The sequence below is a fragment of the Anastrepha ludens genome, chromosome 2 (assembly GCF_028408465.1).
Source record: "Anastrepha ludens isolate Willacy chromosome 2, idAnaLude1.1, whole genome shotgun sequence".
Classification (NCBI taxonomy): domain Eukaryota; kingdom Metazoa; phylum Arthropoda; class Insecta; order Diptera; family Tephritidae; genus Anastrepha; species Anastrepha ludens.
This window is the reverse complement of record NC_071498.1, coordinates 32,740,793-32,764,888: the sequence shown is the minus strand read 5'-3', so window position 1 is coordinate 32,764,888 and position 24,096 is coordinate 32,740,793. Positions and strand designations below refer to the sequence as shown.

At 35.8% G+C, this 24,096-nt stretch overlaps 1 protein-coding gene across 4 annotated transcripts in view; it reads right to left on the bottom strand.

Annotated features, from left to right (window-relative positions):
- LOC128868041 (transcription factor E2f1) overlaps positions 1–24,096 on the bottom strand; it is a 66,507-nt gene that overhangs the window by 16,170 nt on the left and 26,241 nt on the right. For 3 of the 4 annotated variants that reach the window (XM_054109775.1, XM_054109790.1, XM_054109783.1), the window contains exons 2-3: positions 2,238–3,666; positions 1,300–2,133 (exon numbers count right to left, since the gene is read on the bottom strand). In XM_054109775.1, coding sequence (XP_053965750.1) covers positions 1,300–2,133; positions 2,238–2,792 — 1,389 coding nt within the window. In that variant the 5' untranslated portion in view covers positions 2,793–3,666. Of the gene's footprint in view, positions 1–1,299; positions 2,134–2,237; positions 3,667–9,248; positions 9,376–24,096 lie in introns of those variants that run through there. The other variant, XM_054109766.1, reaches the window with a different exon arrangement.

Here is a 24,096-nt window from a genome sequence, read left to right as displayed (position 1 = left end):
ATTGAATTAAACGTTGGTGCCTTCAAAATGCCTTTCACGATGGCATACAATTCTGTTAGACTCAAACTCCAGATCATAAAATTCGTTTGAAATTGACTCGTCATCAATCTATCACTCCCATCAGTCGGCAGACAGTCAGATTTGCATGGCTGAACCGAGTATTTGACCAAGAACGTTTATTTCAGCGACATTCCCCAAAAAATTATGCGGAGAGCCTTATGAAGTTACAACGACACTCAGAGAGTTTCTACAGGAAATTAAGCACAATTTGTTGGGAATGGAGAGAGATTTGATGTTTCACGAAATATTTGTACATAAAATATCAACATAACCTCAAAAATGGTGTGAAAAATTTCAGATAATTATGCTAAAGGCACCAGAGTAACAAATGAGGCTTTATTCTTGAAAAATAATATCATATTTTTCACACATTCGCTTAAAATTTTCTTGCACGCTGACTGGATTTAAGGTCAATCTCCCCACATTAGTACAGTCATTGAGAAATAGAAATATCGTTAGTCCCTTTTCAGACAGTTCGGCACAGTGACGGTTTTTACACTCAGTGCTGCTTCAGTGCTTCAGCTTACAGATTTGTAAATACCTCAGGAACGATAGTTTAGTGTATTTCACTGACGAATTGACGTTGGATGCCGCGTCGGGAATTGGTTCCTATCTCTCTTAAAAGCAGTGTGTGCTTTTCAGAAATTGTAGAATATTCCTGACTTCTGTAGAACTGAGATCTTTCAATTCATTAAAATAGATTATCATCTTATGAGGTGTTTACTATTAGGTAAACCATTAGGTAGGTTTACTATGTCTGTACAGAGCAGGACAATGGCACAGAAGTTGCGATATCGTCTCTTTCTCGCCCTCATTTAGACAGCTTCAGCAGAGGTCATGTGGTTGCACACCCATCCTCTGGGCGAGCCCACCTATTAGGTAGTGCCTCGTTAGAACTGAGATCAGTATGCTAGGACTGTGCTTGTTTTGGCTTAACAGAGACTCTGCGCGTTTAATATTCAGAGCCGGCTACAATTGTCGGGCGATTCTGCAGGTGGTTTCATTATGCCATCTTTTATGATGTCTCTCGAATTTCCCCTATTTCCCCCCTCTTGGATCCGCCCCTGGACGAAGCCCGGTAGTTCTGAGCTGCTTGGACTGTTTGCTAAAGAATTGTCCTGGCCACTCCTAAGTGAATGGCAATCAGAAACTTTCTCCACATCCGTGGACTTCTACACACACAGAATCATTCTCCAATAATAAAATTATCCTCCTAGTAATCATATACTCGATACTCACCACAAGTTTGGCTTCCGGTGGAGCCTTTATAACGATTATTATCTGATCCTTAAACAGATCGACACTTTTCAAATCGGTATGCGTCACATAGGCCAGTTGATTGTTATTCGATATCTCAGTGCTCAGCTCCTCACGTATCTGATCGATCAACATATTCAACTGATTCTCTTTTTGTTCGAGTCTTTCATTCTCTAGCTGCATGTCCCGCGTACGATCCGAACTCACCAACGAGTTGCCACACTTCCATTGAATGTTATTCTTCGACTTCTTCTCCAGTATCCCGATACCTTCCAGCACGTTCGTGATGTCGTAGATGCGTCGTTTTTGTACCAGCAATTTGGCTGACGCATCGTTGAGGTCGACAACACCGTCCGGTGAGCCTTGCAGCAAATCGACGAATTTCTTCGTCAGTATGCCGAGTGAGGTGTCGGCGCGATTACCTTCGGGTGTGCGTTTCGAGGCGGGTAATGAAGAGACGGACGAGGATGTGCCAGTTTTGTACGCAATCGACGATGAAGTCGATGAGGCAGACGATGGCGGGCGTTGTGGTTGCGGTGAGGGCGCGGCAAAATGCAATGTAGACGCTGCCGCCACGCGTTGATGTTGTGAGCTAGCCATATGGTTGTTATTGTTGTTGTTGTTGCTGCTACTTGTGCGCACCAACATCTGTTGCTTGGTGGTTTTATGTTGGAATTGTTGTGAGCGCGATGGCGGCTGCTGCACCACCACCACATTACTGGCAAAATCACCGGACGACGCAGACTGATGTTTGGCTTGCTTCTTGGGATGGCTGCTTTGTTCGGCAACGGACGTGGGATTGCGACGTTTTACTTGCTGCAAAATAAAATCGAACATAGAGAAGAAATGCATAAGCAATAAAGTACACACACACATATGCACATACATATATATTTCAGTTTACAAGTGCACACACTCACCTTATAGTACTCCGTTATGTGTGGTGTGGAATCTGCGGGATTTCTACTCGCCGCCGTGGACGTGTACTTGCCGGTGAAGTTAGAAGTTGCGGGCGTCGTCGTCGCCGCCGCCGCCGTTGCCACCGACGACGACGACGACGACGACAACGACGTTGCTGATGCCGAAGTTGATGGTGCTTGCTTCAGCGTCACACCATAACCATGATCCAGCAGATGTGTTGCAAGTGGCACTGATGCGGCGCTACTGATGACTTGCGACTTTAGTTGCCTTTGTTGGTGCTCGCCGCTCTGCATCATCATCGACACTGGCGATGATGAACCAGACGATGACGACGATACAAATGCTGAATTCGAATTGCGTTTCGTGTTGCTGTTGTTATTGTTGTTGTTGTTGCCACTAGTGCTGACCGTGTCGTAGGAGAGTTGCCGCACAGCTGATTTGATAACCATTTGCGGTGTACCATTATTATTATTGTTGTTGTTGCTGTAAGCTGCGCTTGCTGCTGATGTTGCTGACGTTGTTGTTGCTGCTGAAGCAATAAAATATTTGGGCATCTTTGCGCAGTTTGTCTCTGCGTGTGTGTGTGTGTATAAGCGCTGTCTTTCTGTCTCCCAGCGACTGGACGACGCAAGCAAATACAAGTTCGTTTGTAAGTGTGTGTGTGTGTGTGTGTATTTGTGTTCTTCCTTCGTGGCTCCTTTATTGTCAGCTTACGACGAGGTGGCTATTGTTGACCTGGCTTGCTTGCTGATTTTCCGTGATTTACGACTTGGCGCCAAAAACTAGACATTAACTTTAAACTAGATTTTTATTTTTATTTTCTCTTTTTATGTAGGTATAGTTTTTTGCTGCTTTGCTTTGCTTTGCTTAGTTTTAGAAACTCTTTACTTAAAAAAATATATGTAAACTATTTATTTTAAATGTGATATTCACTTCTTCCAACTTATTTCCTCCGCTTCTTCTCTACGTATTTTGGCTTTGCTGGCTTAATTTATTACTTCTTATTTCTTAGTGCTTTTTCTACTTTCGGCTTTCTACTTTTTGCGTTCAGTGCTCAATTCTCCTTTTTAAGTTTTGTGTTGTGTTGTGTTTGTTGCTCTGCATGCATTTCTCTGGCACTTTCTTTGCTTAGTCTTACTATTTCCGCTTGTTTCAATCACCTTTGCACACTACAATTTTACTCGTGGCGAATGGGCGTGGAGCTTTCAATTTATTTGATTTCTAATTAAAAACGTTTTTTTTCTTCTTTGATTCAGTATTTTTTTGTTGCGTGCGTTCTTACGTTCTCTTACTTTACCGTTGAGTTATGCTAGTTGTTTTGTGGTTGCTGTTGTTGTTGTTGTTGCGGTTGCGGTTGTGGTTGATAACTTTTTTATTGTACTTAAAATTTTCTTATTCACTAAATTAGCACCTAAGGATTCATTACATCTGCAATGAGAGGAAAAAGTTTGAGAAATTAGTAATTGTTGTTGTTGTATATATGTGTATGTATATGTATGTATATGTATGCAAGTACACCTGTGTTCACAATAATAGCAGCGCGACATATTGAAAACTTTTGACTATTTATTTGTCATTTATTTTATTTTTTATATTTTTTATTTAAAAATATAACTTATACTACAACAAAACGTAAAAATGTACAAAATTGTACACAAAATGTAAAAAAATTCAAGAAATTCTTAACCAAATTTCCAACGTTTCAATCAGGATTTTTAGAAAATTTGATATATGTAGTTTTGTAGTCCAAGTGGAAAGTTGTAAAAAAATTTCGCGCATTCGTAATATGGAAGGATATGCATATCACCATCAACCCAAAAACTCTTCAAAAATCAACGAAAATTTCGAGCCACTTTAAACTGTTACACTGTTATGTTACTCCAAATTGAATGAGCTATAAATCGCTGAAGAATAGCGTGCATTGTTCTTCCCGGATAACTTTATGGAATAATTAGAAAGAGGGCAGCTAAGGAGAAGTTGCTGAGATGATTCCACCTCCACTCAGCTGACGCACTGACGCAAAAGGACTTGAAGTAATGAAGAGTCTCACAGCATGCATAAATCGCAGATAGTGTTCCAAATTCGGGAGGAGAGATTTTGTCAAACTCAGACGTTCGCTCGAACGCCTCCGATCCACACATGACCTGAAATACTTCGCCACCTTAGAAGTTTGTATGCTCGCCCAGAACTCCTGAGCTGGCGCCAAGCACACCCTTCTAGGAGCAGACCGCAGATTGTCAAGTGGATGCCAACCCTCTTCTTATGTTAAGTGGGAAGGAGTGACTTTGCAAAGGGATTGACACGATCAACAATTCTACTCATTGCGCGCATCATTAACGCCCGACTTATTCACAACAATACATACTTCCCTAGCATTCAAAATTCGTTCTTCATTTTGCAACTGGTATAATTCTGGCCGCTATCGAACTGGTATCAGGTGTACCTACTTCCAGAACCATAATATTTGTTGACTAGTTTGGTTGTTCATTGCAGTGCGAGCACGACGATCGTCTGAATGTAGTAGTAAAATACGCACGTCCGCAAAAAAAAAACCAAAAAAAAAAAAAATTAAGCAGTTATCAGTTCGAATATAAAAGTATTCTTACGCGTTTACCCACATTTCAGTATACATATAAAAGAAAAACAAAAAAACAAACAGAAAAAACAAGAAAACTACAGTTAATTTTAACGCGATTATTATTTAAATGACATAAGGCAATTAACATGAGAACAGTAATTCTTTTATTTTCTGATTGCCGTTGATATGCATGTTCTTGTATTTTCTTTGCTTTTCGATTTTTAAATGTGTGAGCTCATGAGCTTTTTTTCCCCCGCTACGCTATTTTTATTGCTCATATGCATATTTATGTATTTTAAGTTCCTTTTGAAGTCACTTCATTTTGCCGTTTTATTTGCATAACGAAATTTGCAACAAACTATTTATTAGTGTGAATGCGTAAAAAAGTCGCTTGAGGGAAATAAAAAAAAAAATAATAATAAAATAAATAAAAAAACAAGAAACAAAATAGGAAATAAATAGAATAGTGAATGTGAGTTCAAGTCTTCAAGCAGCAGCAGCAGCAACCAAAGGCAGTCTAACGATGAGAATTTCCAGCAATGCTGCGCTCATAAACACGCAGAGAAGCGAGTGAAAGGGAAGAAAAACAAAAAAACAAGGCAGAATAGTGAAGTTAGCGACTAGAAGTCAGTAGAGGTTTTAAAATAATATTTATATGTAGTTTGTACTACTCCACTTTATGTGAATAAGAGGTCAGCCAACTCAGACAGGCAGTCAGTAAGACGATGGGGTGTGAGTAATGTACGAGTGCATGTGTACGTATGTATGTATGTACATAATAAATTTATGTATGTAAGTATAACGTACAGACACTTGCGCTCACATAGTTAAGCCACTTCATCTTTTGTGTTGATGAGGTTTTTTATAAAAAGATGTTAATGCTGCGTTTTTAAGTATTAACTGTTACGGCAAATTGATAACGTTTGAATTAGTTGGTTCTTGAAAAATGCCGATTTCGCGAAAAATTTGTATTACATACAGGTTCTTCATCTTCAATAATTTTTGGTGCTAAATTTTTTTCGATAGTTTTTTATAAACATTTAGTTAATTTATTAGATAAAAGCGGCAGCTTCTGTCAAATTTGTAGTTATTTAGTAGTAAAAGGTGGGCAAAAGTAATCCTTCCATTGTTTTTGCATACGTTTTTTTGTTCTGTTATTTAGTAGTACAGGGTGGCGCAAAAGTAATCATTCCATTTTTTTTTTGAATAACATTTTTACTAAAGGCTAAAAAAATGATTTTGAGTAATGAAAATCTTTATTTTGAGCTTTACACACACCATTGCTTGTACCCGTATTCTGCAGCTGTCTAGTTCACAAATGTCAATTATGATTGACGTAGGACGGAATTTGCAAAAAATTATAAATCTTCCGATAGTGATTAATTTTGCGCCACCTAACAAAGTTACAAACTGCGTACAAAACACACTCTTTAACAAATTTCAAAAAAATTTCATTATAATTTTCAACTCCTTAATCAAAAACTTTAGAAATTACAGTTTTATAGCTCATTCGCGTTGATTTTTGACAATTTTATCCGAAGTTGAGAGTTTTTTCCAAATATGTAGAAGTCTTTTGTATGGAAGAAAATGCTCAACACCTCAGCGAACAAAAATATATATCTCATTCAACTTTGGTGGAACATTAAACTGGCACTAAAGGGATTCAAAATATGCGAAAAAAATTGTAAAAAAAATCAACGCGAAAAAAATTGTAAAAAATCAACGCGATTTTTGAGCCATCTAAAACTTGCACTGGGCTACAAAACTGCATACCTAGAATTTTTCTATATTAAAAGTTCTAAAAAAATAAGATAGTAAAGTTTTAAAATTTTTGAGAATTTTAGACAAAGTTTGGAGCTTTGAGTTAAATGGTTTTTGTTTGTAGCATGCACTATTCTCTTACAAAAACATTTAACCATTTTCCCAAAATGTAGTTAAAACCTGGTAACTCTTCGCACTCCTATTATTTTGACCACAGGCGTATATAAAGATATATAAAAATATGCACAATTGTACTGGTGGCGAGCAAGAAGGCCAAGTTGGCGGTGGAGGAAAACATTGAAATGCTATCGTTGGCATGTTAATTAGCAGGAAGGAAAGTATGAATTTTAGTGTACGCTATGCCCTCTCAACAACAATTTAGCAAAAGCATAAATTTAAGATTAAAAAATAAAACAAAGAACAAAAAGAAAATGTATATGGCTCGTTGAACTCAAAAATAGCTTGGTATGGAGAACCAGTTAGTCCAACAGTTAGTCGAATCTCATTGTATTAGAAAACAGAGGAAATAAAATGAAGCAAACTAGCTTCTTTGAGTACATACATACAAACATATGTATAATATATGTATATTGAGTTGATGAATTGAGGAAACGGCTTGTTGAAAGCAAAACTGCCGAGGGAAGTTTTAAAGAATTTAAAAATTTTTTTTAGAAAGCTAAACTTTGTGCCATCAGCTAGTTAAATCACTGAACTAACAATGACAGTGGCTCCACTAAAATCATAAAATTGATTTTAGTACTCAGGAGCAACTTTAGTCCATAGATATCTCTTTCACTACCGGTGCACGCCAACAAATGCATTGTTTGGTGTGGGTAGTGAGTGTCGGAGACATTAGCAGCGTTCTAATGGTCATTGATCGGGATCCACATAGAAATTTTGCATGCAAATGTAACAATAACGAATTAATCCTGATGAGATCTGGCTCAGTTTAAGCTCCGTTCTGGGCGTTTTCTTTTTCGTATTTAGTTTGGCAGCACAGTTTTTTGTAATTAGCAGCACTAATGAGTGAATGCGTACATAAAAATGAAGTTATATGAAGTAAATTTTATTTAAGCAATAAATTTCGTGTTGAAGTTTCGTAAAAAATTTGAATGCCGCGCTTGTAGGTAAACACTTTTACGGCAAATCCATCACATTTCAATTAGCTGGTTCTTGAAAAATAAAGATTTTCAGTTGAAGTAGCGTTTTCTTAAAAAAATTGTATTCTTCATCTTCAATTATTGTTTCATCTTCAATGCTGTCATGGCAAAAAACAGGCAAATGTTGTTCAAATAAGTTTATTTTAACGATTGGGTACAAATCCGTACCTCCCTTGAAATGAAGTAATCCTCTGAATCTTGTTTTAAGTATACCAAAGACATTACCGACCACAATTCTTGTGGAAAAATGTAAAAAATAGTTGATATTTCTTCTTCTTCGCACTACCAGAACAACAGTTTTACATTAGTGCTGCCAAAACCCATACAAACGATCTAGACCGTGCCAGAGGGAACTGATCGTGATACTGAGCTGGTCAACCCAAGGAAACACGCTAATTATGCAGCTCTAAAACCCAAGAAAATGCCTATAAATGCCACCTTTAACGATCATGCTCTATCAATTTTCGCCTCAAAGGGCATTAAAGAAGATCTGGAGTAATTTTCTGTGGAATGTTGTCAACACAACTTATTTCACTTTATCCGGTGTTGCTGAAAAGTTTAATATTTCTCATCAACTCATAGGTATTTTTGATTGGCATCCATAAATTAAGATCCATAAATTCAAATCTTTTACAAACAAATTTAATGAAAAACCTTTTTTGGGTGTTTGGCCGAGTTCCTCCTTCCAGTTGTGATCTGCGTCTTGATGTTGTTCCACCAATGGAGGGACCTAGAGCTTTAAGCTGACGCCGAACGCAGATATTCTTTATGAGGAGTTTTTCATAAAGCTCAAGCTGCTTACATAGTGGGTGCAAAAATTGTGGCATTCTGCATTGAGACGTTGAAAGCCATGTTCTTCTTCTTATTAAGTTTTGGTATTTCACTTATAATTATTTACGTATTTCAATATTAAAGCAAAGAATTGTGGTAATAAAATAAAGAGTTTAAGCAAGTTTACTTTTCAGCCAGATTTGTTACAAACTTTGCTGAATTTCAATTAAAAACAACAATTTTTAAATTCGAAAAACTATCACTTCACAAAAATTTAAACAGCGGTTAAAAAATGTTGCTAGCATCACGTTAGCAACATGTTGCGGGCTTTTTCACAGCATGGACACAATTCGCCGTAAAATTGTCTTCTCTTATCGCGTTTGCGTGCAAAAACACTACATTTCTTTCAAAAAAAAAAAAAAAAAAAAAAAAAAGAGAGTATCCAGTGACCAGACTGGGTCAAAAACCAGATCCAACTGCATGCGCTATTCACTAAGCCAAAAATATCACTCAATGCCGATTCGAGTATAGAGTTTAACAACTGTTTCAAGACTTGCAAGCCGAAAAAAAATATTGGCATTAAACACATATCACTTAAAAAAACACTTTTCAAAAAAAAAGTGGTAAATAAAATATTTAATTTTAGCAGTAATCGCGCCTTCACTTTCATGCTAAGTCAAATAGTACCACTTAACAACCATTCTTCCCAAATAAGACGCATGCGACCCCATTTCACTTACCAAATTCTTATTTTTTATGAAATTCCATTTTTTTTTTATTTGTTTAATTCACTTCTTAATTCAGCTGCAGCTCTACTCCCAATAAAGAAATGTGTCCGTTGTAAGCGTAGTACTTATCCACACATATTTGCCCATTCAGCTTAGCTTTGAAAATAACGTTATTTTCAATAAAGCGCTAGTTGTGGCTTTTTTTCTATTATCTTTGTTCTTACTTCCCCCCACCCCAAACTATTTGCATGTTTTTGTACAATTATTGAGTTTATTGACATCTGCTTGGCAAATAAGAGGATAAGAGAAAAAAGTGGTAGTGCTAGGAATCGAAAAAAAAAGAAAAATAAAGAAAAGCAAAAAAAAACAAAAACAAGAACAACAAAAAAAAACACCGACGGCAGTGAGTGGCTTAAGCAGAACAGAATTGGAGAGTCACAGAAAAGCTGAACCGAAAAAATGAAAAATGACTAATGCAAAAGCACTAACAAAAAAAAATGTTTACATAAAAAATAGATAGTGCCAGCGAGCAACAGGAAGAGGTTTACAGACCGAGAATACATAATATTATTATATGTATGTATGTATATATGTACGTACATACACCTGTGTCCAAAATAATAGAAGTGCAGCGAACAACCAAGTTTAAATTATTTCTGGTATTTAGTTTCTCTTTTTTGATTTTATAAAGGAGAATTCTACAACAAAAACTACTTATAAATAACTCAAAGTTGCAAATTTTATACAAAATTCACAAAAATTCAACAAATTATCATTAATCCTTAGAAAATTTTAAGTACGCAGTTTTGTAGTCCATTCAATTCTAGCACAATGTAGCGCAAAATTGATCATCCAACTTTTTTTTTAATTTAAATTTTTATTTTTTTATTTTTTATTTTAATTTTTATATTTTTTTTATTATTATTTTTATTTATTTAATTATTTTATTTTATTTTGTTTTTGTTTTTGTTTTTCTGCTAACTTAAAAAATAAAATGATTTTGAGTGCTGGATATTTATTTGGGTCTTTACGCGCTCCTTTGCTTGTCTGTTTGTATACTACAGCTATATATAAGTATGATAGTTAACAAGTGCCAAATATGCCATTTGCAAAAATTAAAAACAAAAAAAAAAAAAAAAAAATCTTCCGATAGAGTGATTAATTTTGCGCCACCTTGCATAAGAAAGTGTAAATTTGAAATCGCTCAAAAATCGCGATGATTTTTTTAAACTGTTTTTTTTCCCATAAGGTGTTCAAAATTTTCTTCCATATGAAGCACATTTTATAATAAATGAGCACAAGGGTACATATGTACATACAAACTTTTTGCACTGATGTGATGCATACATATATGCATACATATGTAGGCATTCAATCCCGGAAAGCTTTGTAAATCTCTGGTTTGTCGGAGATGTTGTATCATCCACTGATCGTAAGAATTCAATTTATATTGGCTAAATAGGGCTTGGATTTGAGAAAGTTCACAACTAGCGAAAAACAGATTCAGCGGAGAACAGTTGACACTTTCCAGGACACCGGCAAGTAAAATTCACCAGCCACAAGAAAATATCACTAGCACGCACTAGTCCAGGTCTCAAATCCAAAAGAAACGTACGAGTTTGGAGTTAGTGGATTTTCACCTGGTAGCGGTCTGACTCGTTACTAAAATACCGATAAATACAAAATTTGCACCGATTGGCCATGAAGAGCCAGTTTGAAGTTTCCAAAAAATTCTGTTAATTTTTTATAATTTTTTTCCTTGACGACAACATATAGCAAATGTTCGAAATTTTTTGTGTATAGAGAAAATGCCCAAAGACCGCTAGCAAAAAAAATGTTCAAAAATCAACGCGATTTTTGAGCCACTTGAAATTTACACTTTATTTCAATAGAATTAGAAGGGCTATAAAGCTGCATACTCGGAAGTTTTCTAAAATTTGGAATAAACAATTTCCAAATTTAACGAATTTTTTTTAAAACTTCGAAACTTGGATTTATATGGTTTTTGTATGGTTTCGGCGCTACCACCGCCGTCGTCGCGGACGTTGGCGCTCCCAATATAGCTGAATTTGTATCTTCCGCCACCGTTACCATTCCACCGCCCAACGTTACAACACTCGACGACAATTCCGATTGCTCGCAAGCCGACATTTCAGCGCGCAAGAATGAACTATGATATATTTTGATAAAAAAAAATATTAAAATTAAATATAATAAGAAATAAATTGTACTAGCGCTATAGTTAATTAACGCAGTGTGCACTAAGTCACTATTTTTACTTATTTCTGGAGTTCAAATTGATTTTTTAGTTTTGTTGTATTAAGAGACTTATAGCGGAATTTTATGGTAAATATATTTATGGTACATTTCTACCCTTTATATGCCTCTGTTATGAGTACTGTTTGCCCTTTCCCACAAAAGAGACAAAAAAGCGCCATCTATTGAGGAGTTGGAGAGTTAAAATGTTCTCCGTTGCTTTTCACATAGAACTGCTGAACTGTAAATTGTGTGTCTAAAACGCATAAATCATGTGGTTTCCGAAGCCGATTTGCCATACAAATGTGCAAATGGTGGAAACTTCGACCCACCTAAATTCCGCAAAACTGTCAAATTGTCGATACACACAGGTATCTACACATATTAGTCTTCATCCCCTCTACCAACATACTACATTGGCGAAATTTTGTTATATTTCTTGTGTTGTCGAACGTACTTTGTATGCAAGAAAAAATTGCCAAAAATCAACCGTATTTTGTATGCACTGCTAACTTAACATACACTTTGAGAAATTGGTTTTATATGCAAGAAAACGCACAGTAGCACAGTGATTTTTGAGGCACTCGAAATCTTCACTTTATAATAATAAAATTGAGTGGGCTATAAAACTGCAGGCTGGAGTTTAGAACAGTGCCGATCTTGGAATTTCTGGCAAACTATAATGTTTTTTTTAATGAAACTTGGTGGAGATGTTAGTGAGGTGTTAAGGAACACTCTTTATAACTTTAAATTAATCGGGAAATAATAATTTTTTAATTATTTACATTCAAAATGCCCTTGGGAACATCAGTATAATTTGCCACATTACACTCTATATTTTTTAACATTTCACTATAAATCACCAAATATACACTCACACGCGTGTTTGTACCGATTTTTATGCTAATATTCTAATTATATCTATTAAAATTAAATGCAAATTCATTTGCCTATGCAATCACATTCCAATTTTAAGCGCGAACAAGAAGAAGATTGGAATTACAACAGTATGGTGTTGCCGGATGCCTGCAAATGAAAACAAAAATTAAGTACTTGAGTTTAGTGTTAATGATGGGAATGGGGGTTATTGTGCCTGCTTACTACATACACGCATATGACGTTTTAATTTTGGGTTCAATGGTTTTAACACGGAAAGGAGTTTTACGCAAAAATACTGTGCATTGCGTAGCCGGAGTTAGACTGATGAGGGTTATTTTTTTGATGTGCGGCCGAAGGCCGCCCACGCGAAAACGAGTTCTACGCAAAAATACTGTGGATTGCGTAGCCGGAGTAGGACTGATGAGGGTTATTTTTATGAAGCGCGGCCGAAGACCGCCTACGCGATAAAGAGTTCCACGCAAAAATACTGTGTTAATTAATTTAATTTAATTTTAATTACTTTATTATTTTTTGTGATACGCTTAATATCATTGTTTTTAAGTTTAAATGAGTTGTATGTTTTTATTTTCAAATTCATTTCTCAACTTTAAATTACAGCAAAAAATACTGCAGTTTTACAATGAACCTTCCACTGAACATCCCTGCGTGCGAACTTCGTTTTCATTTCAGGTGTATGGCAACACCAACTTTTCGCTAAATTATAGAACTTTAACATTAAATTACTTAAAAACTATAAGCCTCCGGCAGGTTCTGTTTTCAGTTTTAAGATGGGGATACACCCCTCTATCACCCCCTTTTTACCGTTTTTTCCAAAGCGATCGGCACTATACTAAATTCTAGCCAAACTGCATACCTAGAAAAGAATCTAAAAACTCTGGTTAAGAAGTTTAAAATTTTGATTAAAATTTGAGTAATTTCCATAATTTTTGTACAAAGTTTGTACAAACGATTTATATGGTTTTGTTGCATAATGAGTTAAACTTGTATACAAAACTAATAAACACTAAAAAAACAAAATAGCCAAAACTGTTCGAAATGTCGCCTGAGCGCCCAAGAGCGCATACGCGTAAAATTACAGGCTGCACTGATCAGTGTAAGTGAATGTTTTCTAATTAGGGGAATCACCGAAAAATATGTACATATATAACTTCAATATGCTGACGAATATTTTTCCTATGAATTTCTTCCACACCGGCTTTTAGCGTATATTGGAATCTAAAAATTATGTTTCTAAGGTTGTTTACCAAGAAAACAAAAACTGAAGAGCTACTCTTCTTTTCCAACAACTCTAATAAACAATCAAACTGCACGCAATTAGGGCCAACGCAATCGAACACACTGAACCAGGCATTACACACACACACATACATGCACACGTTCATACATACACAAGTATGCATTTATAAAACTACTTAAATTACTTGATCACCCATTGCCACTGAATAAGCGCAACTACTCGCAACTGACTGACTGTGTGCCAAGCAACTAATAACTGGCGCATATGATTGAGCAACGGCGCTTAATGGCCATGGCAAACCGAGTGTACGAAGTAGCAGTGAATTTCGAAATTTACTGATGCGGCTACTAATTGATTTCTTATTATTTTTTCTTTGAATTTACAGTTTAAACATTGTTAAAATTATATGTGAAATAAATAAATAAAAACTTTAAAGCACAACATAATCACAGCTGATACTAAAGCCAATATACATACATATGTATATGTGAATATGGATGTGTATGTTTGTATTAACGTGTTTTGAATGTATGTACAGACATCAGAAATAAAGTGAGGGCTAGCGCCAGCACCAGATGTCTCAGGCGGGTGATGGGGGGTGGGCAAGAAAAGAATTTGCTGATGCTACCGAAACTGAAGCATCATTGGCGGCGGGATAGCACGTTTTGGCGAGGGCCTGAATGACAAAACTCCAAGCAACTCTACTCGAGTTGCCCATTAAGCCGCAATTGCAACAGATGAGAGCACACAGATCGTGGCAAAAATCCACCAACATATACTATTGCATACATATGTACGTACATATGGATGTATGCACTTTCGTATGAAGTAGCGAATGAGCCAACGGTATCTGTTTTCGCATGAATGAAATATTAGGCGAAAACATGCCGAAACCCGATACGAAAGCAAAACTGAATTATGTACGTTGGTACATCACTGATTTGAGATTATGAACAACGGCGATCAGCAACAGCGGCACGCACACACATCTATCTACATGATTTGTACACAATCAAGCAAACAGCGTTTAAACACGAGAGTATTTTCGGCTCAAGAGCCACCATTATTAAGCGACGAGTATAATTTAGTAAAGTCGCATTCCACTGATATGTGGCAGGCCAGACATTTCTAGAACGATGAAACCCCAAATTGTGAAAAAGGGGAATAAGAAAAGTTAAAAAAATTATATTTACAAAAAGGAGGAAAAATATGTTGTTAAAATAGTAGCCGCATTCTGTATTGAATTAGCCTTTTTTATTGGCTGAAGTGCTTTTTTCTTGAATTTGTTTTTTATTTATTTAGAGTAAAACAATGAAGATGTACGAAATGCAAATTGTGTTGTTTTTTTCATTTTTGGATATCAGCAAATTTGTGAAAGCAGTGGAACACACGCAGCTTAAGCTTAAAAGACGGACATAAAATTATGTAAAAAATATATGGAGCATTTTTTAGTTCAAAAATATATAATATACACATATACATATATACAAAGAAATTCAGTATTTTTGGGCAACATTTTTGCGCAACATCTTGCGAGTGAATGGCAAGTCTGGTGAAAAGTAGCTCTACAACAGGCCAAGACTCAAAAGAAGCTGTAGCCCAAAACGATTATGATGATTATATTTTAAAACCTTTGAATGAATCGTAGAAGCATTATTGCTGGTTGACTGTGCAGTGTCGTTTTTTCTCATCAAGCTGGCCCACATATACTTAGAATCATCACCACTTTTCATACAAAAAAAAAATTATTGTAAAAACCGGCACCGGTTTTTTCAACGAAATTGTAAGACTTATTGCATTTTAAGACTTACTAATAAATAAATAAAAAATAAAATATTTTGGACAAATTTTAACGCTCACGATGATGGGCCGACTTGAAAATATGTACCTGAAGTGAGTTTTTTCTTTATAAAAATTATAAATAAAACTAAATAATTGGCGCGCACACTTCAGTTAGGTGTTTGGTCGAGCTCCTCCTCCCATTTGTATTGTGCGTTTTGATGGTTTCCCACAATCGGAGAGACTTCTACTAAATGGCAGATGCTTTTTAATGAGAAGCTTTTCGGTGGCAGAGAAATAAACTGGGAAGTTTTGCCACTGCCTGCCGATGAGTGACCGGTATTCGGACACATTCTTTTCCTTATTTCCATCGTCGTGAAATCCATTGCCCCGTGCTTATTATTGAAATATTTGAACATTTTTCCTATCAATTGGAGTTTTTGGAAAATAATTGTAACAAAGCGAATCTATTAAAGGTAAATCAGCTGATTTGGTGTTTTTCTTTCGCCGTGTCTATGTGGCTGTCAACACAGAATAAAACAAGGCGAATTCGGCTTTGTTTTCTACTTTGCCGTGACAATCAAACGTACAAAACATTGTTGTTGGTCTAGTGCCACCACTTTTAATGAATGCGTCTTGAATTTAAATGGAAAAAAGGAAAATTCTGATGTTTTCAAATATTATAATTTGACTAGCTTTGATTTGGTGCGCTTTTCTGCACCGTTAAAATTAAGCTCCCAACTTTCCATTTAGATCATCTCGCTTTATACAGCTCTGAATCATACAGAACAGGGATCAACAATTTTCGGAAAAGTAAACTCGAAGAATTAGCTCGAAAATATACAATACGTCATGCCGCAATTTATTTTTTTATTATCATGGCGCAAGCGGGTTGTATCACGAGGCATGGGTTGAAAGAGCCAGACTTGTGGCTGGATATTTCTTTAATTTTTGCAACACTTCAGTAATTCCGTAATCCTTTTCGACAGAAAACTAAGCAAATTTGTTCGATCCGGGACCCTACTGCCATTTTAATGCAATCGGGCAGAAATTGCCAGTCGGGAAGGCCATTAAAAGAATGTTTGCTGAAGTGCATCTTTAACTTAAGGGAAAAATATATTTAATTTGAAAGGGAGTACAATAACTTTGCTTAGGCAACGGCTGTTTGTAACAACCTAACGGTCTTCGAGCTTAGATAGATTCCATAGATTTGTATAGAATGACTTTTCTCAACATCATCGCTAACAGATTACAAATTTGGATAAAAACGATTTCGAGCCCTCCAAAACTTAAAAGAGGCTTAGTCATGTCTGTATGTCCGTCGTTCCTTCTGTATATATATGAAAACTTGAGTAAGAATTAAAATTCTCAACAAAACTTGTTCTACTTTTTATTCACTCTTTGCTCAAGGTAAGCTGGTAAAAGTAAAATGTGCGAAATCAAAAAATAATAAAATTTCAAAAAATTTTTGCTATTTCTAAAATGTATCACTACGAACCTTATAGATATAATTCTCACCTCTTTACCAACCTTTACTTGAAAAATTCACCACAGTTGAACTTCCACTAAAAGACTAACCCTGACAATGAAGTGTTACGACTGAACGGGCAGAAAAGGAGGTAAGAAGAGGAACTTATCTAAAGTACAAACACACATACATACGTACACATATATATACATGTGCATTAATGAAATAAATACGGTAAATACCGGCAAATATTAATACGGTGATTTATGTGAGCATAACACACAAACACACACACATGCATATATCCGTTTTTAAAAGTAATCTCGAGTATTACATGGCGGTGCAGGCGGAAGAGAACGCGAAAAGTGTTAAACACAAAACAAAAAAAGCAAATCCTCGTAGAAGACACGCAAGGCAAAGGCAGATAGAAAATAATTTTAAGCAGATACAAACATACATACAAGCATATGGATTTATGTATAAAAAAAAGCAGCCCATCCACAGTGCCCAACCTCGCAGACGTTAAATGAAAGCTTCAGTAGGGTGCATAATCAGTTAAAGTATTGTAAATTTATATACTTATACATCATACATACATACGTACAAAAACACATGCAAGCGAGCAAAAACTACGAAAAAAATTAAAAATATTTTATTACTAACAACATGAAATCGCTGTGTTGAACGTTGAACTTGATAGCAAGCACATACAAGTATACATATAAATCCATACACAAATACATATACACTATGCACACATACATGCATACATACATAACGCCTTATAGTACATTCGTTGTTTTTTTTCTTTTAACTGATTAAACAGTTTGAAGTAATTTAAGTGTAACCCGGTGAGCAGCGCAGAAAATCAACGGAGTTTATAGTAAAATCGCTAAAGATGCATATAAATGCACGCATGTACATAAGTGAAGGAGAAATGCGGCAAACTACTTGCATATGATGCAAAAGCAGCAAAAATGATGGAGCGCGAAAAAACTCACAATTTCGCATTCTCATCAGTGCAGGCAACCAAAGTGGAGTCTAGTTTTGTTCTAAATGTTGTCAATAAAAGTTACTTTGCACTACGAATAATTTCTTACTGATCTGCTGGTTAAATGAGCGATTCGATTTTACAGTTCCCTGTGCATGAATTAAGTATGCATATTAATTTTTTACGCAAATGCGCCAATTTATTGTAAATCGTTGGACTCTGGCTATAAATTTTTTTGCTTGTATTTTTTCATTTCAAATTTATGAAAGTCAAAACTAGGTACCTACGCATACGAGTACATGTCGATATATTAGTTTGGGGAAAAAGAAATACATTATTTTCTCGGCAGATGGGTGTAGTGATCGATATCTCGTAAATTATCGATCAAACAATTTAAAATTTATCAAGGTGACATTTCACAGTAAAAAAATTCGTTTGCTGTTTTTGTTTGTTCCATTCAGATGTGAGTTACAGGGTGTTAACAATGGAAGTCAACACAGAAAAAATTCTGTAAATTTTACAGTTTTTCTTTGATAAAGGCGAGAATGCAAGCCAGGCCGCTGAAATTGCGAATTGGTGTTTATGGTGCCGATGCTGTAACAGCTAATTATGTGCAATTTTGGTTTCGTCGATTTCGTTCAGACATTTTTAATGCTAAAAAAATTTCGATAAAGTCACAGAAAGTTGACCGGCATGTGAGTAGTCGTAGCATCGCCCAGTAGCTAAAGATCGATCACAAAACAGTTTTAAACCCTTTGTGTAAAAATTTTACGTAAATATAATGGATGTATTTTTCCCCAACTAATATCTAATGTTGCCACTGCAAGGCTGAATTCACTCAAACAGCTGATGTTTGACAATGCTTTAGATTGCTAATTGAGCTCATGCGTTTGATTTGATTTTTTTAGCATTTCTTAGTTCCAAATAATGGAAATAGGATGGGCTAATTTGTGTGGTACGATTCTCCCCGACATCGCTCTTAGCAGATTCAGATTCGATATGAATACTGAGAACATAGTAGCTCTAGAGTCAGTTTCGTGCTCCTCAAATTTTAAAAGCAGCTTTAAATTAATACGAAAATTGAGAGGAAGTTATGGTTACATTTGTAACACTGTTAGCTTAACATATTTTGTAAGGCCAGCAGAGTAGGAATCAGCTCATTCTCGAAGTGAATTTATGAGCTTTGATACAACAACAATTGCATGGGAATGCGGACATTTATATTTTTATTTTTCATATTTTGTTTTTAAAAGTTCTATACGCATTTTAACTTTTGTTAACACTGGAGTAATAATATTAGTCAATTCGACTAACATAGTTTACAGTTATTCTCTGTTTGCCGATCGCTTTAAAATTGCGTGTACTCATTTGCCGATGTTATCTTGCTGTAAACAGTCGTATCGTTACAGAAAGTGTTGCTTGTTAGGTAGTAGTAGTTGTGAACCTCATGTTAGTCAATTCGACTGATAATTCGCATTCCATTTACTTTTAGGCTTTTTTAGTAACATTTTGTTTTCGGGTTAGAGTGGAAGCGTTTTAGTGGTTTGTGCTTTTGTTATCTCAGAATGGGAAAAGTATTCCAAATTTTAAGCGCGCTTTCTAGGAGAGTTAACTTAATCCAATTCTTGTTTTATTTTTTTCGCGATAATTTCTTCGGAGCCCAAAATTGCAATTGACGACATTGTCATAAAATTATACTAATATGGCGTTTTTTATTCCAACCACAGTTTTTATCAGGTTTTCTGTGGTTATATATTGTATATATGTATACACAATATGTTTGTATATTATAAAAAATGATGACAAAAAACATTTTTGAAAACCATAACTCATAACGTTATCGGGACTTTCCTTTATGAAATAATAATTTTGCTACTATGCGCTTGCACTTAAGACCGTTGCTATGGGATTGTTGCTTGGTATCTTTCTTTCGATGCTTGTTTTTTTGGTCATCTACTTTTTTGTTTGCAAAATTTCATTAACATCGAAGCATACACGTGAAGTTGGTTCCCATAACCCATTTTATTGGTATGACTTAGCGAGGAAATTAATTCGACTTTCTAAAACTCAACTACGCATACTTTCATTACCAGTGGAGGCGCTAGGCGTCGGCGACGTCGGCCACCGCCGACGGCCTCGCGCCTGAGGGGGCCTCGCAGATAAACGAGTTACCTATTTATTTTCGTTTCGTCAATCATCCTGGCTTCGCCCTAATGAGCAATTCCACGCACACTGCCCGACACGATATCTGTATTGGGTGAAAATGTTTGTAAGTAATGTGTGTGGCATTTATCATTTATTTATTGATTGAATTCATGGGTGCAGGTAAACCTATGAATGCAATAAATAAATCAGTTATATGTGCAAAAGATCTTAGTTTAGCATATATACAAACATAATGTGTGTGTGCCCACTTCATTATGAGCGTCCAATACCAATATCGAGCACTCGATTTCGTGCACGGCCCACGAGACTCTGGACGGGGAATCCCCGTGTTGTTTAGTTTATTTATCTATATTTCATTTGTCTGTGGGAGTAAATTTCTTTATACGGCAACTTGCAGACTCGCAAGCGCAAAGTTTCTTTTTATTGTATTGTAAAGTCATCACCCCGACGTTCTAGTGCACAGTTCTAGGGGATAAAAGTTTTACGTTATTTGTTATTAATTTCATACCTAATGTTAACGTAAGTCAACATCAACTTCTTAACGACTTTAACGATAGTATATTACAACCCAAGGCCAGAAAGTTGGATTTCCTGGCGGGTGTGAGATGGTGGCCGAGACGAAGCCGAGCCGGCCACGAAAGTCTTGTAATCCGCTAGAGCGCGCTGCGGCTCGAGCAGGCCTCAAAAGTCGCTCTTCCTGGAGTGAAATGCGGTCAGAAAGACCGTACTTTCGGCAAAGTGATCAAGAAAAATTATTTCGTCAAAATCAATAATTACCTATATCTTTTATAAGTCGTAAATACTCGTAATGTTAATAAAGAAATAGATTCAATTTTATATTTACCTATGTAGATAAGTAAAGTACCTACCTACTTATTTTTAAAACTGCGCTAGTGTTTCTTTCTCGAAATAATAAAAATATTTCGCCTACCGACCAATCCCTTCGCGTATATTTTGTATGCGTCAAAATTCGTAACAATTATTTTCACAGAATTCTTTTTTCATACATACCTATATCTCATGCGGTGTTCCTACAATAAGTACAAAATCATATGAATGAATAGGTACCTACAACGAATTATTTCATTTCTCCATAGAAAGACTTTGCTTATAAAGAGTTGCTTCTGCATTACGTATTCAACAAAATAAGTAGGTTGGTACTACTTACCTTTGCCTTCTTAATAGTGACTATAAAATAAAAATATTCGATCTGTGGCACGTACGTACATACATATACAGGGTGGTCATGGATAAAGAGCTAATACCATTGAGATTATCGGCCCGCGACAGATCAAGGTGGCGCTCTTAGGGGAGGCCTATATCCAGCAGTAGTTGCCTAGCGGGTGAGATGATGATGATGATACAAAGTTGGCAGCTGACTCGTAAATTTTGTATAGTCGTTTTTTTTTTCATTTCCGACAAAAAGTTTGACAAAAAATGTTCCGGGTATGTATCGTAATCCATGGTTTTCGTATTTTCACTTTATCCAGGACCGCCCTGTGTAATAATCATCAACCAACTCTTATAACCTGTATCCTGTAATATTGCGTTCTTACCAAACTTAACTAAAAAATATTTAAGGTTATCATGTCTGGAGGACCCTCCAGAGACAGAGATGTAAAGAAAGTAAACTATGGCAATCGGTTCAAGTCAACTTGCAAGTCGCTATTGATACTTTACGTTCGTTTTGTAGCTAGATTCAAGAATTCCGAAATACAGGATTTGCAAAAAGTGTAACAGAAGCTAGATTATTTGTGGAGAAAAGTACTTATGAAATTCAGTCTCAGTTTAAGGAAAAAATAATAGCCAGAAATAAACGAATCCTTAGTTGCGAACATACTGATGAACCAGTTGAATCTCCTGAAATGCAGTTCAGAGTTAATTATTTTAACACAATGGTAGATGCTATAATAGTTGATACCGAATGTCGATTTACAGCGCTCAATGAATATTTTGAGCAATTTGGTTTTATTTATGATATCAATTATTTGAAATCTATGCCAAAAGAGGATCTTCTCAAACATTTTACTGAGGTACAGTAACAGTGATATACAGCCTTTCGAACTATATGAACAACTTCAGCTTTTAAAAACTAATTCACTAGACTCTATCAACGACGCGAAACAACTCATTCAATACTTTTTAGAAAATAATTTAGAAGAAATATATCCAAATGTTTATATTACAATTAGAATCATGCTCACAGTTCCGGTCAGCACAGCTTCCGCTGAGAGAAGCTTCTCAAAGTTGAAATAGATAAAAACCTATTTGAGAAGCACAATCAGCCAAGACAGACTATCCTCGTTAGTTCTGTCAATCGAAGCTGAAATAGCGGCTAAAAGCCGAAAAGTTCGACTATTTTATTTTTTGTGTGTAATTAGTTTTTTTCATCATTTTATTAACAATAAAACTCTTTAAACTCATAAATTATTTTATAATTTGGCTCACTTAATTTTACGGTTTTTTTCACTGCGATTTAAAGAGGCCTCGCGAAGTTGATGTCGCCGACGTACACATTTGGTCTAGCGCAGCCACTGTTCATTACGCTCTAACCTTTTATAAGAAGCGCTTGTGGTCTTCTCGCATCATGCCTGCCTACTTTCGTGCAAAACGTGGATTCAGTATGTCTGTCATTGGAAATTTTTTTTGAAAAGTCATGAAAAGCCCATGAAAAGTCATGAAGGAGACCAATCTAAGCGAAAAATCAAATAATTAATAGAGCGCATCAGCCTATTGTACTATTTTGAATTTTTATAGACGATAACAAAATATGGATATTGAGGAAAATCAAGAAAGTCCCAACCATAGGTGCTCCAGCGTTAATAAAAGAAGTTCAGCTGATGCACCGACAGTCTTGTAGTCCGTAAAGACTAGAGTGCGGTTTGCTAAAATACATTAAGACGAAAGCATCATTAGGACTCTGGATTTAAATTCAGGGTCTGCAATCTCTCCAGAGCTGATTTAAAGGCCTTAGAATCATCAAGAATAGTTCAGGAATGTAAGTTGTTGCTGAGCTTTTTTGAAAGTTGGAAATAGCTTGAACTTGTGTGGGTGCCGAAACACTGTGCTGTTCAAAGCAAGATGAATATACGAACTGTGGTTCATTCAGGGATTCATTAATAAAGAACGAAACCTTTTGGAATGATTTCATTTTTGCTGATAAAAGCGAATTCAATATTTTTGGTTCCGATGGAAAGACGTTTATCTGACACCAACCTAATCCAGAGCTGCAACCGAAGAACTGAAGAACTTGTGAGGCACTGTAAAATACAGTGAAGGTCATATTATGGTTTAAGATGTTATGCCATCAGCAGAAGTTGGAAGTGTTTATAAAGGAAACTATGAATAAAAGAACTTATTTAAATTTACTCAAAATAACTTATTGTAAAGTGCTGGGAAATTGGGTATTAGGGATATATTAGTATGGGGGAAAAGAAATCCATTAGTTTGCGTAACATTTTTGCGCAAATGGTCTAAAACTGATTCGGTCGATCTTTACTTAGCTCTTGGCCGATGCTACGAATACTATCAAGCCAACGAACAAAAACACAAATCGACTACTGCTCAAAAATGGCTTATCTGGAACTACCTCCAAGTGATTGAAACGCCAGCGAAATCGCCCGAAAATTGAGAATTTATGGAATATTCTTGAGCGAACTATAAAAAAAATCTCATAAGCAATACCGACAGGACTTAAAAGAGGTGTGACCAGAGAGAAGTGCCAGAAAATAACAGCCGAATATACCAAAACATTTGTAAGCTCTATGCGCAGTCTCGGCTAAGATCAGCTTTAGAACAATAAGGAGGCCTACAAAATATCAATTAATAAACATCTTTATAAAATTTGTATAAATTTTGAAATTTACCCAAACATACAAAATAAGCTGCATTTCGATTCTAGTGCCACACAGTGGGCCCATTTAAAAATTACCTCAGTTTACCGCACTTTTTTATCTACCAATGAAATCGCCAAAATCGATAATAAAACTCACAATGTATTACATCGAGAATTCCGGAAGAATTGGCAAAGATTTTCTTGAATTTAAAGACGTATAAGGACGCA